Source organism: Osmerus mordax, chromosome 22, assembly GCF_038355195.1.
Source record: "Osmerus mordax isolate fOsmMor3 chromosome 22, fOsmMor3.pri, whole genome shotgun sequence".
NCBI lineage: Eukaryota > Metazoa > Chordata > Actinopteri > Osmeriformes > Osmeridae > Osmerus > Osmerus mordax.
The window spans coordinates 8,059,594-8,079,279 of NC_090071.1; the positions used below are offsets into that span (position 1 = coordinate 8,059,594).

The 19,686-nt window shown below is 45.1% G+C and overlaps 3 protein-coding genes across 4 annotated transcripts; all 3 read left to right on the forward strand.

The window, feature by feature from the left end:
• Window positions 1-340: 340 nt before the first annotated feature.
• On the forward strand, window positions 341-1,246 carry LOC136966046 (gamma-crystallin M2-like). 2 transcript variants are annotated; one of them, XM_067260402.1, is made up of 3 exons: window positions 341-349; window positions 629-871; window positions 971-1,246. In XM_067260402.1, exons 1-3 carry the CDS (start codon window positions 341-343, stop codon window positions 1,244-1,246), a joined length of 528 nt encoding a protein of 175 aa, XP_067116503.1. The 2 variants fall into 2 exon arrangements, with proteins under 2 accessions (XP_067116503.1, XP_067116502.1); XM_067260401.1 differs by lacking the exon at window positions 341-349 and adding an exon at window positions 408-428.
• Window positions 1,247-2,219: 973 nt separating this feature from the next.
• LOC136966004 (gamma-crystallin S-1-like) lies at window positions 2,220-3,137 on the forward strand. Its single transcript, XM_067260340.1, has 3 exons — window positions 2,220-2,228; window positions 2,319-2,561; window positions 2,865-3,137. The coding sequence occupies exons 1-3, from the start codon at window positions 2,220-2,222 to the stop codon at window positions 3,135-3,137; spliced, it is 525 nt and encodes a 174-aa protein (XP_067116441.1).
• A 9,570-nt stretch (window positions 3,138-12,707) lies between these two features.
• LOC136965787 (ETS translocation variant 5-like) lies at window positions 12,708-18,663 on the forward strand. The gene is made up of 12 exons (XM_067260016.1): window positions 12,708-12,839; window positions 13,029-13,119; window positions 13,276-13,323; window positions 13,457-13,507; window positions 14,985-15,105; window positions 15,196-15,471; window positions 15,583-15,863; window positions 16,229-16,285; window positions 16,393-16,461; window positions 16,674-16,852; window positions 17,007-17,108; window positions 17,262-18,663. The coding sequence occupies exons 1-12, from the start codon at window positions 12,792-12,794 to the stop codon at window positions 17,493-17,495; spliced, it is 1,557 nt and encodes a 518-aa protein (XP_067116117.1). The 5' UTR covers window positions 12,708-12,791; the 3' UTR covers window positions 17,496-18,663.
• Window positions 18,664-19,686: the final 1,023 nt, after the last annotated feature.

A 19,686-nucleotide genomic window follows, 5' to 3' on the forward strand; every position in this document is an offset into this window, starting at 1 on the left:
CGTTATCTTAAACTGGAAACAATTCATACAAATGAAAAAATGAAAAATGTGAGTGAGAGGTTATGTACTTATTCCACATGTCATGATATGTCATTGAAAGTAACAAATGCATTGCTCGATTGCTGTCTGTAGGCGTTTATAACATTCTCTTCACTGTTCCAGCAATTCTTTGATTCAGAGTCATTAGGAACAAAGAGAAATCAAACAAGACAAAAACATTTTGCTGATATGCAAACCACACTCATTTAGTTATCAAAGGCCTTCCACACTCTGCACATTTGGTTTATGGATAAATACTTTGATGGTGCTTCAGTGAAGGAAAGAAGCTATCTGCATCAAAATGGGAAAGGTAAGGGAAGGGTATGCTGTAGGTAGTCAACTTTGGGAAGTTGTAAAGTAGAATACAAATGAAAAGGCGTGAAATTAGTGTGTAGCTGATGGTTGCAAAATAATCACATTTGAACCTCGGCCATTTGAATCTTTCAGAGATATTTAGTTGTTCAATTAACTAAACAAGTATTTATATTAACATAAATAACTATAAATACTGTACTTTATGTACTCAATTCATTTTATTCAAGTGGTTTTCTACAGCTCACCTTATTTCTCTTCTCCCCCATAACCTCAGCTCACATTTTTTGAGGAAAAGAATTTCCAGGGTCGCTGTTATGACTGCAGCAGTGATTGTGTGGACCTGCACTCCTACTTCACAAGCTGCAACTCCATCAAGGTGGAGAGTGGCTGCTGGGTGCTGTATGAGAAACCCAACTACAAGGGATACCAGTATATCATGAGCCCTGGGGAGTATCCTGACTACCAGCACTGGATGGGCTTCAATGAAAGCATTAAGTCTTGCCGCTGGGTGAAAAATGTGAGAAACTCAAGCATGTCTGTATGTTACTACAATCAGGATCAAATATTTGGGGCGATGCATCTACATTGACATGTCTTCTTGTGCCTAACCCTTTAGGTCCATGGTAATGTGTGGAAGCTGAGGCTGTATGAAAGACCTGACTATGGTGGGCAGATGGTGGAGTGGGTGGAGGACTGTCCATTGGTCTACAAGGCCTTCAAGTTCCAGGAGGTCTACTCCTGCGTTGTGACTCATGGCGCCTGGGGCTTCTACGAGCTTCCCAATTACAGGGGGCGCCAGTACTTCCTGGAACGGGGGGAATTCCGCAAGCACACCGACTGGGGAGCAGCCTCGCCTGGGGTGGGCTCCTTCCGCAAGATCACTGAGTTCTAGAGTCATGTCAACTGAAAATCAGATTAGAATGGAAGCATCAATAAAGGTTGTAAAGTCAGCTCACTGTTTTCCAAGACTCCCCATGTCTGAATCAATAAATCATTAACGAAAACAAATGTTTATGATGGTTTCTAACACGTACAATTTAATCCAGAGCAATCTGTATTATATCTAGGGAGTGTGTTTGTCAAGAGCCAATTTCTACTGCAGTGAATTCTTAAGACAGATCTTAACTATACAGTGAGTCACTTGCATGCTAAAATGTTTAGCATGCAAACATTTCAATATTTTTTTTGCAACATGTACATTTTGAAAATGGCTTGAATGTTTCCTGGTTCATGCAGCATCTTATAATTGCTTGGCGATACAATAAAATAAACAATCACTAAAATTGCTGATATTGCCATTCTTCTTAGACTGTCAGACCAAACTATTCTAATGTATCATTGAAGAGTTGTGCTTTAGAGTATACCATCCAATCTTTTCATTAGTAAGATGGCTAGTGCTAAACTGTTCATAAGATCAGCCTCCTTATGTGACTGTCCTAATATGCCCCAAAACAAGATAACATCTAAAAAAGTTTTACTTCAATGCATAGTGCTATACATGATCACTGTTGATATATATCTTTAGGACTTTACAACACAAAAAAGGAAAGTGGACTCAGACCCAAAATATTTCAAATCAAATGAATGTCCTCTAGTGCCCTTGTATTGGTCAGCAAGCTGTACTGCAACCAGTGAGTAGCGATGCTTTGAACCTTTCATAAGCCGTTGTTTGGGGATGAGGGATTCAGTGTAATAAAACAATGTGATGAGCCTGGATAAATATTTGAATTGCTGATTGAATTATCTAATTCAAACAGTGTGAACCATGTGCTTGCTTTTATTGTTCTTGGTCTGTATAAATAGAATATTGGTGCAGTATAGTTTAATGTTGTATGTATATTTTCTGACCACTACTGACAGTGACCATGGAGAAGGTAAGCTCTGGAAAAATGAATGACAAGATTCATCATGTGAAACTTGAATAGATTCCATGAAGACACTAAGTGATATGTTTGGTGTTCCAGCTCATCTTCTATGAGGACAGGAACTTCCAGGGACGCTTCCATGAGTGCAACAGCGACTCCAGCGACCTGCACACTTACTTCAGCCGCTGCAACTCCATCAGGGTGGAGGGTGGATTCTGGGTGATCTATGAAAGACCTAACTACATAGGCTACCAGTATGTCCTTACCCCAGGGGAGTACCCTGACTACCAACACTGGATGGCCTTCAACGACACCGTCAGGTCCTGCCGTGTGATCAGAAATGTGAGTATAGAGGACACAGCGCATGAGAAATACAGAGTTTGCACGCAAGGACATCCAAAATATATCATACGTGACCATTCAGTAAATTTCTTTAGCTAACTCTGTGTTTTTATATACACACAAATGGCTTTGCACCATGGTGTTGCCCTGTCAAAACCATGAGGTTGTCTGTTAGGGGCCGGGGTCCCACCCAGGAATGTTGGTTCCCATAAATGAGACGTAGACATGTTTAGTTATGCCTTTAATGCTCCATTGCATGAAATGTAATTCATTGTTTGTTTGATTATGTCTGTGTTACTTCAGGTGGGAAACGCCTGGAGAATGAAAGTGTGGGAGAGGCCTAACTTTGAGGGCCAGAACATTGAACTGGCAGACAACATACCGTTGTTCCATGAGCGCTGGCACAATCGGGAAGTCAACTCCTGCAAGGTGTTGGAGGGAGCCTGGGTCTTCTACGAGCACCCCAACTACAGGGGGCGCCAGTGGCTGCTGGAAAGGGGAGAGTACAGGCGCTACACTGAGTGGGGAGGCATGCAGGGCAACGTGGGCTCCGTTCGCCGTGTGAAGGACTTTTAGACACGTCACCTCAGGCTGCTGTCCGCTGCCTTGTCTGGGAAAGGAAAATAAAGATGCCTTCAAAAGATATCCTACTTTCTTGTTTTTTTATCATTGTTCTTTAAAGCTTCTTTCAAATGTGGAATATCTAATGAATATGTGACAAATATTTATAGTTATAGTCAAAATAAACTGAAGCGGTAGAACTTGTAGTGTAACGATGCTATTGCGAGGTGAAGGATGACTGTGCAAAGTGTGAAGATAGGGATCATCTGTTTATTTAACCGCTGAAACTCCATCCGGTTGGAGAGTGGGGCCTTGGTGCTGTACGAGAAGCCCAACTACACTGGCTACCAGTACGTCCTGACCAGGGGGGAGTACCCAGAGTACCAGTGCTGGATGAGCAACACCATCAGGTCCTGCCGGCTAATCAGACATGTCAGTACGGCACACTCAGGTGAAAGGTACATCTCTGTGAGAAACCCCTGCTGGACATTAGCAACTGTGGGAAATTAGATATCAGATGAGACCATTCAAACTCACCCATAGCTCGCCATATCTATAATTCAAGGAATGAAACTGAGTTTGTGATTGTGAAAGCAACTGTGCCATTTCACAAAGGCGTTGTGAAATGGCTTCATGGTCGACACAATATACAGTATCACTGTCTGTCTTTTGTTATAAAGCTACCCGATGATTCCAAACATCAATGCAGAGGGGGATGGATGGGGGAGGTGGAGGGGGGGATGTTTGATAGAAGTGGGGGGTGGGTGAGGGATGGGCAACATGCAGCTGGTGGTCAATGGGCACAGTCCATTGACCACCAGCCCCAAGCCCCTGAACAATAGCGATGTAAACCCCAGTGATGATTCAGGGGGAATTTGCCAATAAGGATCCACAGTATGCCAGTGGGTATTGTGCTGAGGTGGCAGCCTGTGCCAGGGAAGGCTGGAATAACATGGTGCTTTATCAAAGAGGAGCAGCTGGACGACATAGCCAAATCTAGCATGCCATGACCTGACATGCCCTGACATTACCCGGCCTGCACCAGGGCAGTGGCTTAGCAGATGCAGATGCAGATCACAACATGACACCATGACACTGACACATGACACTGTCAAAATGTAGAAGATCAATGCAGTGCCGATGGTGCATATTTGAGCACACCTTTGCACATTGCCAGGAACTGTATAAAGAAACCTCTTGAGGAGAACTGGTTTACAAAATGTTACGCTTGGTTTGATCTCATTCTCATTCTAATATCCTGCTGCGTTTGCCAGCATTTCCCTCACCTCAATACCAGTACCATTCAACAGAGGGCACATTTGATTACTTGACAAGTCATTATTCCCATAGACAGTGCTGCACTTGTAAACAGTAATCAGCAGAGGGCAGTATTCAACAGGGTATAGTCAAAGGTAAGAGGCTGTGTGGCGGTAAGTGTGAAGATAAGGAAAGGTTGTAGACCTACACACACACACACACACACACACACAAACACACACACACTAGATTAAAGCACCTACTCCAGAGAGGCTTCAGACGCCCAGTATTCATCTCTCCATGCTCTCTGTTGTCTACAGCAAGCTTTTACCATGAAAAGCCTCGCACGATTTCTCACCACACATCCGGTCATGAGATTATTTCATTAACTTGTCTGGTAAGAAATTGCTGCGCCTCACATTCTTAAGCTCCATGTGGCCTTTTGATATAGATATGAGGAAATGAGACATGCTATGGAATTAATACGGTTTTCCAATCCACATGTAGGAGGCTATAGAAAAGTCTCCCTATTGGTAAATAGAGATTTGCTGTTATTTATATCTTTTGTTACGATCCACAGGCGACATTCTGAGAACACTGGAAATACATCCAACGTCTTCTATAAGTAGGCCATCATAAGAGACGCCTACCCTAAGGGAGAGAGAAGCATGGAGGATTACCGGCATGGTGCCTTCTACTTTTTGGATGGAGGAAGTACATTATTACTATTATGTAAAAACATCCTCCCACCGAATCTGAGACGGGGCTGCCATATTCCTTTTGTCATCCTAACTCGAAGGCAGATAGATCTGGGCCACTCAAATACTCTCATCAGTTTTATATAACAGTGCGATCTACACTGTGCAAATGGTGCTACAGTATTGCATGTTGTTTCAAATTGGGGCCAGGGTCTTGCATCAGGTTATGTAAGGTAACAGTATGTCACCCAAAGGGCCCCCACACATCCACCCACGCACGCTATGCTCCCTTAATAGGTTTAAATGGTAGGGAGATTATGAATTATGAATAAGACAGGGGTCGTTTTTTTATATAAACGACACCTTGGCTGCATAATATACAGTATACTGCTGCTCTTGGCGTGGTCTGGTTTGTTGTCGTTGTGTTCGAGGAGAGTGGAGGGAGGGAGGGAAGGTGTTGAGGGTCACAGGGAGGAAATGGGAGAACAATGGCCTCTCTGTGACCAGTACACGACGTAGCCAGGTCACAAAGGGAGTCAGCACCATGAGACCACTCTCTGTCGTCCTGGTCTACTGTCTGTTACAGTCCGCTGCAACCCTCCGTCCCCTCAGCACTGTACAACGTACACAGTAGAACGTTTCCTCTATTTCATGTACCCGGACAATTCCCTTCTCCCATCGCTCTTCCCTCCCTGGTTGAAAAGAACACTATTATTTAGAGTGTGATATTTTGGTCTATTCTGATGGCAGCTGAGTTCACTCCGGATGAGGTGACAGATGGTCATAGATGTCGGTTGCCACGGTGCTCACTAAGAAGTAGCCTGACTCATTCCTTTGACGACACCTCATCAGACCCACTGGAATCAGCTCTTAAAACCTCAGAAGCTACTTCAAAAAACAGCTCTCGGACTCCAGGTGTGCTTCTTAAATTACATTTTATACGCTCTGTCCATTGTTCTACAGTCTTTTATGTTTCAGCGCCATAGTCTCTGACAGATATATTCATAAATTCACGGGTTAATTGTTTTGGTTGGGGTGCCAGCTCACAGATTATTTCTGGGAAGTGACAGACTACGTGACCATGGCACACTCTGTGCCCGTGTACAGCAATCCCATTATGGTCTGATATAAAACGTCCACCTGATATATTCTGCGATAATGTATCCTAAACAGGATGACAGATGGTTTTATAGAGCTGTTATACGTGCATGACAGCCAGGTGGAGAGAACACTAGAGGGTAAACTAGAGTGTTGGCTAATCAATGACAGCCAAGTCGGATACATTTGCTTACATCAGCTGATAGAACGGAACTCTCAAGTAAAGCCATCAAGCAGACAGGACTCCTCTTATCTTATTGGCGTGGACGGGTGTACTGTAAAAAACAACCAGACACTAGTGAGCACACAAACAAGCATTATTCCGGCCTTGTATAGAAACGGCAAGTTCAAGGCCTTGACAAAGATGTCACCAAGGCCCATGTTGTTTGGAACCGATTCTAAGGCACAAACTAGACATTATGACCAGATGATCATTTAATCAATTTCACCTGGCTATCAGGCTGAATCTGGTTCCATATTTCCTGAAGCATAGAAATCATTAAGCAAGCACAAGGAGGTGGAGCCTCCTCCAAACTTTGTTTGCACAGCCTATCACTTTTACTTATTTAGCATGAACCCACTGAACTCTCATCCCTTATTTCCTCTCCTCTTTGCACATAGTAGTTTGATACTGCATTTCACATCATTGGGACTTTATTATCACCACTTCAGTTCCGCTGTCCCTTTCTCAACTTTGACACAGCTGTTCACCTGAAAACGATTCGAGGGTAAATGTGTGTATCTCTACAAACAAGAAAACGGATTCTTGGCAGAGGTGCCAAATCAATAAGCACGTTGTCGATAATTCATGTTCGAATTTGTTGAGCAGGAAAGTGCTCCGTAGTGTGTCAAAAGTTGTCCTCATACTCAGCAGTCAGATTTCAGCACTTAGAAAGCATGTGGACAAAAGCTGGACATCACGAGTGAAACCGGCAAAGCATTAGAGCCCCTCTGTAAATGACAGTTGATTGCGAATAATTTCATTACCTCTAGGCCACTGGATGAATCACTCCTTATTCAGAGAGAGAGAGAGAGGGGGGAGGGGGAGAGAGGGAGAAAAGAGGGAAAGAGTGTGTGTAATGACTCACAGCTCAGCCCTACATTTCAATTCTGCGCTCGGTCACCACTTATTACCGTGCCAATTTCTTTTTCTCAACTCCAGTGGTCTATCATTTTCATATTGACCCCTTGGTGTTACTGCTCTCCAGGTTGTATACGAACTAAACCACCCTGTCTCTTGCTTTCATAGGGGGTGGACTGGAGGAGGTTGTACTGGAGGCCGCGAGAGGTGGCTGATGTGTGGAGCTCTAAGCACCATCATGTTCCAGTTAGTGCCACTCTGCAGCCATGTGGGAAGGCCGTTTGGACACCCTGGCAGCTGGCCTGATTCAGGAGTGAACATTCAGCCAGTGAAGAGGTCATCACGTGGAAGGTGAGAGAGTGGGTGTCTGCACTGGACACATCAGTGTCACAGTGTGAATGTCCGATTCAATCTGAGCTCCCACGCACACCTATCAGTCAGATGCAGTTTACATTCAGTTGTACATGGTCGTGCAATGCAACAATAGCATGGTGGATTTCAAAGAAACCTTGGCTTGACTGAATGTGTCTGGATCTGTCTGTTCCATGGCTCTCCAACAACTTGTTTTTCTCTCCACGGCCTTGTGCTTTTAGCCCCTAGGTCTACAACAAGTGACGGCAAAATAACACCATAATGCATGAGACCGTTACATAAGAAAGCATTGCAAAACCGTTCGTTGGGAGCCGAGTGAAATTGAAGACACACAGAAAAACAACACAAAGACACCCGATGAGAAGCGTTTGCCATAGATTGGCGTGAAAGAGATTCTTCCTTTAGCTCAATGCCTGCAGGTTTTTGTTGTGTAAGACTTTCAACTCCAAAACTCAACCTGGGAATCAAGTGAAGCTGATCTAGAACCCTCTGATTTGCCTACAGGGAAAGGTGCAGCCTTCATGGATCCATTTGGTCTCACTCCTCAAATGAGCATATCAGATGACCTTCTTGAGAACCTACTCCCTTATCATGCCATATTAATATTCACTTCTGTTTCAATGTCCAAATCGCTCAGCAATGCTGTTGTGATACTTGATTTGTGTTGGGAGTGGAAGAGTCTAGTCAGCAAACAGACATCAAAGCCTGCTTGAATACCCTTGACAGGTTTCCTCTGTGTAGTATAAGGCTCATCGTGGAAGTGTATTGAGGTCACTGCCAAGCAGAGAAACATAACTCTCATAACATAATAAAGCAGTGTACTGAAGGTGTGAGCTCTCTCAGGACACTGATGAATTCCCCATCCAGTATTTCTGCACTGCTCTCCCTGGCTTGTTATTTTGATTGACATCGTTTATAATGACTGCCTGTCTCGCTCTTTATCAGTCTATACTAGAGCAATGTGCTAAGGAGGCGAGTCATATGAGTCATTGTGAATATAAATCATGCAACTATCTCTCTCACACTCACAAACACACAGTCTAGTACTAAAACTGGTGAGAATAGATATAGGCAATGCACTTGAATTTTAGAATAAGAGAGAGAGAATGCATTTGTTTTTTAAATGGCACTCAATCTTAAATACAGACTACAATAAGTGCCCTCAGGGGGGTTTTCCAAAGACTGGGTGACGCATCGGTGGTGGTGACGTAGGTCGAACTACAAAGCACATGAAATAATTCAAAAAAAGGTGTTCAGTGACATGAAAAAGAGACTTGCGCTGAAGAACAATAATTGAATTATATACTTTCAGAGCAGCACTACTCAATGCACCTGCTGGTTACCAGATATTTGACGCTGCAAACCTAATCAAAAACTCAGAACCTGTCTGTCTCCGCTGTTTCTCTCCCTCATTCTTTTTGTTTGACCTAATTCAGAGCTGTAAGGACAAGTCTGGACATGGTCTGTGTTGTGTCGCCATTCTCATAGTAGAACAGAGTCAGCAGGAGAAAGAGGGAGATTGAGAGGGCTAAAGAGAGAAAAAAAGAGAGAGAGGGGTTGGGGGAGACATAGAGGGAGAGAGAGACAGAGGGGGAGAGTGAGATGGAGAGAGAGAGGGAGAGAGGGAGAGAAAGAGAGAGAGAGAGAATAGAGCAATGCAATGAAGTGTGCTGCTGAAGAGTTCAACACTGAGCATCCTGGCAGAATTATGTAAGAGGCCATTTTGGGTCTATTTTTAGTGTGGCCGCAGAGAAAGACTGTGCGAAGCAGAGAGAGATGCAATGAAAGCAAATGAAATTCTCCAAGCAATTTACAGGCTCACTGGGTGACTATGATTAGTTTGGGTGTAAGGTTATGTTGGATGGATCGACTCACAGCGGGAAATTTGCTCATTAGCGGAATGAGACAAAGTGGGGGGAGGGAGAAAACTGATGAAGTGAGTATGTATTGTAATGTGCGTCTGTTGAGTACAGTCAGTAAAGGTAAAGGTAATTTATCAATCATTCCAAAAATAGTGAATGAAAAACTAAATGTGCTGAAAACCATTCCAGTCACAGAGTCACAAAATGAACAAGCAAGCTCTTACTAATCACTCTCGGCAATACGTTACAATGGGAATAGTCAATCCGGGGTTCACAGACTGGAACTCCATTAAGTTGAGAATCATTATGGTGGGCTAAACTCGTGCTTTCTCTGAAACAATGGGAGTGGTATCGAAGCAGAATAAGATGAAAGGGGGAATTAGAGAGTAATAGGCTGCTACTGGCAGCCTGTACGGCAGTGATGCAGATGAATGGTCTTTGAAGCAGTCATGTGTGACACTCTATGGTAAATACTATCAAAGAGCCAGGAGAAGTTATGAAACTGTAAAAGATGTCTGCTGGCTAGGAGGAAGGAGGGGGCACCGGGACAGGAGCCAAGGTGGACAAAGAGAGCAGTATTCCATCAGCGGACGGTTAGAGCTTTGGGCTTGGGCATCTCCAGGTGGTGTATCCCCCTTGTCTGAACGGAACGTTCCAGACTGACACAGTGCTTAATTGAACTGAGTCACAAAGTAACTGATTAGCTTGGCTTCGTTGAGCTTTGTCTGATGCACTGGAACCAATGTATTAGAACCAGAGTATGGCACCCTCAACAACAATTGCTGGCAGGCGGACTCTTGCAAATACTTCTTATATATTTCAGATGATGTCTGAGACATGTCTGACATGTCTGACCCATGTGTGATTGGAGAGCAGGGAGATTGAGCCACAGCACTCCGGGCCAGTGTTCTCAGCTCTGTCCAGGACGGGAGTCCGCAATGTCCTGGCCCCTTTGAAGACCAGGCATGAATAATGGCTCTATGGCCGAGCAGCATCTCTCCGCCAGGTTCAGTTCCCTCCAGACTCCGCGGCCCCAAACAGAGATAAAACACAGGCAGAGTCATCCATTATGCAAGGGGCCCCGCTCGCACACGGGCAGAGACCACATGAAGGGACGTCTCACTCTCTCATCCTCTCTTTGGTGGAGAGTGATGGGAGGTTCTTCAGGATTTTCCTAATTAGGTTGTGAGTAGTGAGAAAGATCCACAAACTGTATATGGCCATCATCACCACCACCATTGTTAGTAGCGTTAAATGCAAGATTTTATGCATTATCAGAATGACAACAATGTACAATTGAAACAATTAAGTGATTAAACTATGATGAAGTTCAATAAATGCATTAAATGTGTTATATTTAAGCTTTTGGGACTGATGTTATATCCTACTCAGACACCAAGGCCTTTTCACACAATGTTACCCTTTAGTGTAAGACAAGTAATAGTAAATTGTGAGATATTCATGTTAGATATTATTAGCCTCTTAGGTCAAGTCAGATAATGTTTAACAGCCCTGTCCAAGATTCAAGATTGCTTCAATTCATTGGGCTGCAAGACTTTGCTTGCTGTTTGCGCAATCACTTAATCATAGTTTGCTACAGTCAGGCTGGGCAAGGTGGGCATCCTAGGTACAAGGTATAACTCTTCACCCTAGCTTTTAGTTGATGTAATAATATTTGCTGCCCTCAGCAAATTCTTATTTTGTATGTGCTTATATCACAAATTAATGATGGCAAGATTGTGATTCACTTTGCATGTCTCAACTGTTTCCTGCAGAAAAAACTACGGGCAACTGAGTTAATATAGCAATACAGATACATTTAGAGGGGTTATCATAACTCACAATCCGAAAATATTAATTATTTTGCCTCTGTATTTTATCTTGCAACTGTCCCTTTAAAACTACATACCATTAGGACAGAGACATGAATGAAACGCAGCCATTCATAAAAACAAGTCGAGCTCGTCTGCAATTGGCTAGTGAGGAATAAAGAGCTATGTGAACGTCTATTGGCCAGTCGAAATGGAAAGTCGATTTGAATGACAAAACAGAACAACCAATGGACGTACATCACGGAGACCTATTTTGGCTTCAGGGAAAACCAGACGATTCCATTGAGAAAACCACAGTCAAGTTTTGTGTGAGGGACGCAGCAGACAATCTTGAGCGTGAAGCAAGGTTACTCACAGCGTGGAACTAAACTGCATTTATTTTCACCACTGCTTCGGAATTAAAGAACTAAAGGCGAGTAGCATAATTTTATTACAATTATTAACGGCATCTAAAGCTCATGCATGTATACGGACACCTATTATTTGCGTTTTTGCTGTAGCATCTACTTTGACCGACTTGCATTCCCGTTCGGATTTTTTTCTAGTGAGGGAGGAGGGATGTGAACGCCATTTCATGAGGATGAACCTTTTATTATGGCCACCATTTTATAATTTGTCGGCTAGTCGTGTGACTTTTGCATGGAGATGTGCATTAGATTAGTTGTTTGTGTGCATGTGGATTCTTTATCAGCGCTTGAGAATTTATGAATGGTTCGGTCGTGCCCCCCTCCTGTCGCTCTCCCCTCCCCCCTTCTGAGCTCTATGGGCAAGGGATCAAATTTCACTTCATTGAGAAAAACAAGGGGCCACAGTAGGGAAGGAAAGGGCGGGGGGACGAGGAGGGGAACTGGGCAGGGATTTAGATTTTGGACAATATTTCTTTACAGAAGTTAACTCTCTGCGTTGTTGTCGTGAAGACAGCCACGATTGAATTCTGAGAGGGTTAAAAACCTTGTACTTTTTTTCAAAGACTCAAACTCGTACAGTCTGCACAGTGTACATTTACACTAGATTACATGAACTCCACCACTGGGCTGTGGAGCATACGTCACCACTTGAACTGTGTAGTGCTTTTTATTTAAATAAGTGGCACCCTCTTAGCTTGACTAAGTCCATGTTTAGGCTCAGCCCCAGTTTGCTGACACCACTATCTTACATAAGGCTCTCACTCCCTGCACAGTGAGAACGCTCTTACTGCCTTGGGAAAACTCACACAGAACACAAGGAGGTTGCACAAACAAACACTCGTAAGAGATGAAAGAAGCTGCTCTGTGAGCAAGACAAGCAGGCTGTGTTGACATCGAGTGACAGGTGACTTTTCTAACTAAGGGGGTGCTGCCTTGCGTGCCACTTTTCTCTCCTCTTAGGAAGTCCAGAGAGGCGAGGATCTCCCAGGCTGACTCCTAAGCCCTCCAGCCCCCTGCTTCCCCTGTCCTCCAGTGGAGAGAGGGAGAGAAGACTCAGGCAACATGGACGGCTTTTATGACCAGCAAGTCCCCTTCATGATCCCACCCAGCGTGAGTTGTTAACCCAAGGGTCTTCTCTGATCCACTTTAAGCAGCTTCTGAAGCAACTTCAAATTCATGTATCTAAATGGGCTTATAGGTATTAAAGATCAGCTAGATTGTTAATGGAAAAAAAATTATATGTCATGTGATCACTTGCCAAAAGCATTGTACACTCAGTAATGTGACTTTATTTTACAGCAGAAATCTCACGTAGAAGAACCAGTGAACCGACTGTTCAACGAGAGGAAAAGGAAGTTTGTTGAGACAGAGCTTGCCCAGGACACTGAAGGTAATGCAATTGAATACTGGTACATTAGGAAATGGCACTTTTAAATGCTTTGAATGTGTTTATGTGATATGAACTGTGTACAGAGTGGCGTGCTTTCTTGGAAAGGAAGATTTTTTTTTCCCCCTCACTAACTTATCCCCTGTCCTTCTTTTCCAGAACTCTTTCAAGACCTTAGTCAACTTCAGGAGATTTGGATTGCAGAAGGTGAGTTTTGGTATATATATCACTGAGCAGTTCTGTTTTCCAACTGCTGTATTTACCTGTCTCAAGGCCAAGATGTATATCAGGATTTATTCGTTGTGATGTGATTGCTTTCATTCTTGTTCCCCTCCTGCAGCCCAGGTGCCTGATGATGAACAGTTTGTTCCAGATTTCCAGTCGGATAACTGTAAGTAGCCACATTTGTCTTTTTAATATTGATGCGGGGGGGATTCAACCGTGTTGATGCCTACGCAGTCACACAGACCTTTTATTTACTCCAAAACTCCCAGAGCCTATGTGTTGTAATAACCTACAAGCGTCAGAACAGAGAAACCTTTCTGCTGAAAGGTTTCTTGGTAGCAGGATTCCTCATTCTGTTAGTCAAAGTACTATGCTAGCACCCATCCAACCTATGCTTTTTTGTAGGGTTGGCAGGCTAGCATGTTGTGCAAGCAGTCGTCAAACGTGACTACTGGGATGATTTACCTACTCTGCACGGTGCTACTTATGCTGTTTCCATCTCTATTTTCTCTTCATATGATGCTATCTATATAATTAGGCTCAACGGAAGTGTGTTTAGCTCCAGGAGTTCTGGGGCAGCACAGGCCTTTTACCCAGTGTGGAAGAGTCAACCCTCAAACCGCTGTGAGTTGGAGGAGGAAGAAAGCTGATCTGGCAGGCTGCGCTGCAGTGTTGTAATTTATCGCCACCCTCGGCTGGTGCAGTGACATTTCAGCTTGGTCTGGGAGTGTATCTGCAGCGCACACTGACTGGATTGTTGCTAGCGCACGGCTCGTGGCGCTGCTAGGTTTGCTGGAGCGCCGTGCGTGTTAACCTGCGTGCAGAGGGGGGTGGTTGGCCACCGTGGTTTGGCACGGTGCCAACCCGTCTCACACAGACTCTTCATTCAGCAGTCTTGTGTGGATTGTGCAGCTGGGTAAAGGAGCAGTTACCGTGGGAATCGCATATCCCTCCCCCTCCCCAAGCCCTTAAAAGAAATATATATATATATATAATAATTTCTCTGTAGTAGTACGCAGTGTCGTGACAATGTAGGATTTCCAACAAACCAAAGGTTGTGTGTGGCTGGGATCCTGTTGCGCTGTGATTTACGACGCTGCAGTGGCGCATTGCCATCTGCACGGTGGCAGTTATGTGGCACAGGAAATGGTGGGAACTACCAGTGCCAACAAAGCCCAGAATTAAAGTCCATCTATATACTCACAATGGCAGCCTTTACAGACGAGAGAAGGACTTAGGAAAATATTGGCTTGTTCTGTTCTCCACTGACTCTGACTGCAAACAAAGACGCCTCTGTGTTCCTCCTGGTTGCCAGCAGAACAATGGTGATGGCTCAGGGAAGGGGAACACTGTTTACATTTTTCATGGCTCAGAAGATGGCTTATTATCAGAAGATGGGAGGAAGGGAAAGCTATGGCCTGCCCCTTTCTTAAATGAAGTCCCTGCAATAGCACCCCTGAGTGTCTTTGATTTCAAACCGGAAGGCATACAGTTGTACTGATGTGAAAGGAAAAATCGAGCTGGTGGACTGCTTTGCATCTCGTTTCCTGTGACCAAACATTTGGCAGCCAGGCAAAATGGTGTCTTATCAAAGCTCACAGGGGTTTTCAGGTCTTCATGTTTGCTTGCTTTTTGTGTTGCAGTGATGTTCCACGGCCCGCCGGCCGGTAAAGTAAAGAGAGAACCCACTCCCAAAGACCTGTCCCCCTGTAGCCAGGAGCACAGACTCACTCCCTACTCAGACAAGTGCCTCTACAGCTACAGGTACACACGTGCGCACACACACATACACACACACGCAATTATTTTGAGGAAGTGATTTTGATTGTGCTAACCGTCCCCTCCCCTTAACAGTGCCTATGAAAGGAAACCCCACGGGATCAAACCACTGACTCCTCCCTCCACACCTGCCTCCCCGTGTAGCCCCTCCGCCACCCTGGGGACGCACTCCTTACAGATCGCTCCGCCCTTCCACCTGCAGGGTCACCGCAGTCGGCCCGCTCACGGCCACACCCCTTCCCTGAGCCCTTCGCACCCTCGGACGCTGCCTCACGCCAGCCAGAGCCAGCCGTTCGCAATGCCTCGCCTCCCTGTCAGTCATCCAGAGGGTTCCTACAGCACGGAACACAGGTGGGCTCGCGGGACATTTGGGTTGCTAACCCTCGTGATTCGTTTGACAGGGTGAGAATGCATTTGTTTCTAATGGGGCCAAACTTATGTCCTCCATTCCTCTGTCCCCAGGTTCCATAGACAGCTGTCTGAGCCCTGTCTGCCGTTCCCTCCACCTGACAGTCCCGCCCGCACACCCTTCCCGCCCCACCACACGCTGCCCCGCGACGGACGCCCTCTCTACCAACGCCACATGTCTGAGCCACTCTCCCCCCTGCCCCCCCAGGGCTACAAGCAGGAGCTGGTGGACCCCCGCTACCCGGAGAAGGGGGTCCCTCACATGGGTCCGCCACGTACGCCCTTCGCCCCCCTCAGCATCAAACAGGAGCCCAGGGATTTCTGCTATGACTCAGGTAAACGGCGATGCTCGAATCGATATGCTTTAACGAAGGGATACTTTGGTACTGTTGTCAGGCAAATTGGATCATCACAAAGCCAGGTGGATGGGTGTAGGATAGGTGTAGGATAAATGAGCCTCGTAGGAAGTCGTACTACTTTCTTTTTCTGGCCCACTTTCTGGTAGTGAGGTCAGTGATGTAATCCAATCCTCTTATCGCCTCTCAGCTAAGTGCATGTGAGTGTACGATAAAGGACTATATAGATTGCCTTAAAATCCCAAAGCTTGAGATAGGAGAATAATCAACCTGGAGTTGCATGGCCTCTACAAAGTATAAGAATATTAGCATAAATCTGTAATGCTTATTTTCATATCTTCCAGAAGTCCAGAATTGCCAGTCTTCTTTCAGGAAGTCGAACTTCTACCAAAACAATGAAGGTGAGTGCTTTTGACTGGGTCCATTTTGGTCATTTGAAAAGTTTTTCTTCTACATTGTCAAGCTGTGCTTCTTACTAAGCCGAGTATGTGTACTCCTTGGTCAACAGGATTTGTGTACGACGGCGAGCCCCACCTGTACTATGACGACACGTGCGTGGTTCCAGACAGACTAGAGGGTAAGAGTCCCCCGCACTCCCTCGTCTGTCTCACCGGTCAACCCTCCGTCGGACCTGCACGTGTGATAATCACAAGTTGCAGTCAAGTCGGATGTGAATCTGCCCCCCTCTAACCTCAGCTCGGTTATAGACAAATTGTTTTAATGCAAAACGTTAATTTTGCATAAGCATCAGCATAACTGACCCCCTCGCTTCCTGTTGTGTGTTCCCAGGGAAGGTAAAGCAGGAGCCGGGTTCGGGGCTGGTGTTCCGTGACGGGCCACCCTACCAGCGCCGCGGCTCCCTGCAGCTGTGGCAGTTCCTGGTCACCCTGCTGGACGACCCGGCCAACGGTCACTTCATCGCCTGGACCGGCCGCGGCATGGAGTTCAAACTCATAGAACCCGAAGAGGTCAGTACCGGCTACTGATACAGGGCGGGTACAAAACGAGTTCTTCGACTCGTGCGACTTGACCTATACACACAGGCATTTCGGTGTTTGCAAACTCACAAAGGGCGTCACGTGTACCGTCCTTTCTGTTTACGTGTCTGTGTTCCTGTGTCAGGTGGCTCGGCGCTGGGGCATCCAGAAGAACCGTCCGGCCATGAACTACGACAAGCTGAGCCGCTCCCTGCGCTACTACTACGAGAAGGGGATCATGCAGAAGGTAAAGGCAGGTTACGTTCCAATTCCCTTCCTCTAATCTACATATATAAAACCATAAAACCCAATTGAAAGGGTTAACTAGATCCTTGGTCTGTTTCCAAACTAAGCTTGACCAGCCACGGACCATATGTAACCCTGGCATGTCTCTGTCCAGGTGGCCGGAGAGAGGTACGTCTACAAGTTTGTGTGCGATCCCGAGGCGCTGTTCTCCATGGCGTTCCCTGACAACCAGCGGCCCAGCCTGAAGTCGGAGCCGGACGGCCTCCCCTTGACGGAAGACGATACCGTCCCCTTGGCTCACTACGAGGAGGGGGGCCGGCCCTATCTGGCTGACGGGGGGGAGCAGTGTGTCTCCGGACTGGCGTTCCCAGACAGCTACTCTTATTGACCCTGCAGGTGTAAACGTAACCACAACCTCCCAACCGCCCCCCACCCCCCAGGGAGCCCAAACTGCTGCGCGGATTTGGATGTCTTCATCCCCTCTCAACTCTTAACACCTCCCCCATCGCCACCTGCTCCTTGGATTTTCTAGCAAGTCTAGAGATCCTACCCAGCCACCAGGAAGAAGGTGAAACACTCAAGCGCCGTCTTGTCTCTGTCACCAGGCCGTCACTGACCTTTGAACTGGGACTGGGTTAATGAGGTTGTCCAGGTGGACTGAGTGAACTCTTGGTAAGCCGTGGGTGTCATGGAGTTGAGCAAGTCCAGAGTGCGCAAGAACTGGTAGCAGTGCAGTTTCCTCTAACTTCTAATTAGTTGGATAAGGATCTTAAGGCACTAGTTGCCCTTTTAGATCTGTTAAACGGCTGCATCCCAAATACCGACACACACACACACACATGCACACAAACGTGATATCCACAACTTAACAACAGATGATTGTTACGTAATGTTCTTTGCCCATTCATTGGAATACAAAGGCAGGGAAACTGACTGTTAAAGGGGTTTAGTCCTCGTAAATGTCTAGATCCTTTAGAGGCTCAGGTTTGTAGGAGGTTCATTGAGCATTATTTCCCTGTGTGGTGAGTCCAGCGACCACTCTTAAGGACTTAACCCACACAATCAGTATCACCCTCCCTCTTTTGTTCAATTCTAACTCTGGGAACTGTTTCTCACCAAAAACACCTTTCAAGATGCTCTTGTATATGGCCTCAAATTATATAAAATTATCTGCTTTCCTTTTTTTGTACATTTCATGTAACATGTTAAAGGGATACAAAACAGTATTTTTGTCCTAAAGCTTTGACTTTCTATACAAAGTGTATATTACTGTAACTTCTGTTAAATGTTTCTTGTGTGTTAGCTAAGCTTGGATTTTTTGGCACTATTGTCCTGTGTATTTTTTTACTGTGTCCTATAACAAACGTTACTGCTATTGTACAGCTGTAACTCCTCCTCCCCCCCCCAACTGTAATACTGCCAATATTAAGCTGACAGGGAGATACTTCTCCTCCTTGCATGTTTTTTCCTACAAATGGCTGTACCAATCTATTGCTAAATCAGACAACATTTCTGCTTTTTGTATAGTTTGTTATTGAAGTGAATCTATATATATATATATATATATATATATATAAATTAAAAAAAATCAGTATATGAATATATTTTTGCAGAGTATGCATTTGTTCAACATGTAATAAGCTGAGAACTTGCGTGTCGTTCATTTTGTGTTGGATGGAGAGGTGCTTACATGTACGGCTACATTTTGATATTATTGTCTGTCTTACGGATGTGTTCCCCATGTTGAGGCTTACCGGCACTTTTTGTGACATCTGCCCCAAACTCTAATGTGTGCCTTCCACTGCTTTTGATCTTTACTGGATACAATAAAGTATTATTACTACTTTAATTTCTTCCTTGTCGAGTCCCATTTTCATAATTCGAAATGGACAACAGAAATAAAAATGTTTCACCTTGCACTTCATCTTGATAAGTGAAGCAATGTTACTGGAGTGACAGAGCACAAGGTTCTTCTCTGTAAGTGGGTCATACGTTCCCTGCGTGGCCAAGAACTAACCTAATTCCTCCACGGGACAGAGAGAGAGCTGTTCCTTTCCTTCTCTGCCTGGTCACTGTCAGTGGGGTATTAACTGTAAAACCCTGCTGATGACCCTGATCTACTTAGCCAGAACACACTTTAGACTGAGCGCTTGGCCGGACGTCATCATGGAAACGTCATCATGGAAACGGACAATCCCCTCCCCAAGACATACACACGCACACAAATATACTGATCTGGTTACCGATTCAGGTGACTCACTTGGAATAGTGTACTCACTGGCTGGATTAGGTCATCTGGACAGGTATGATACACATTTGTCTGACGACAAACACCTTTGGATCAGGGGATGAAAGGTGATGGAAGAATATAGGGTTCACACCACATACAAAGGTCGTGAACCGAATTTTTCTATCTCACTGTCCTCAATTTTCAACACACACAAAAGACGATCCTGCACTATGAAACATGGTTCAATACTGAAAGGATTTTCTACTGAAGACAATATGGTCAAGTTTCCCAGACCATGGATTAAGCCTAGTCCTAAAGTTAGAGAACAATTCAATGAAGATCCCCAATG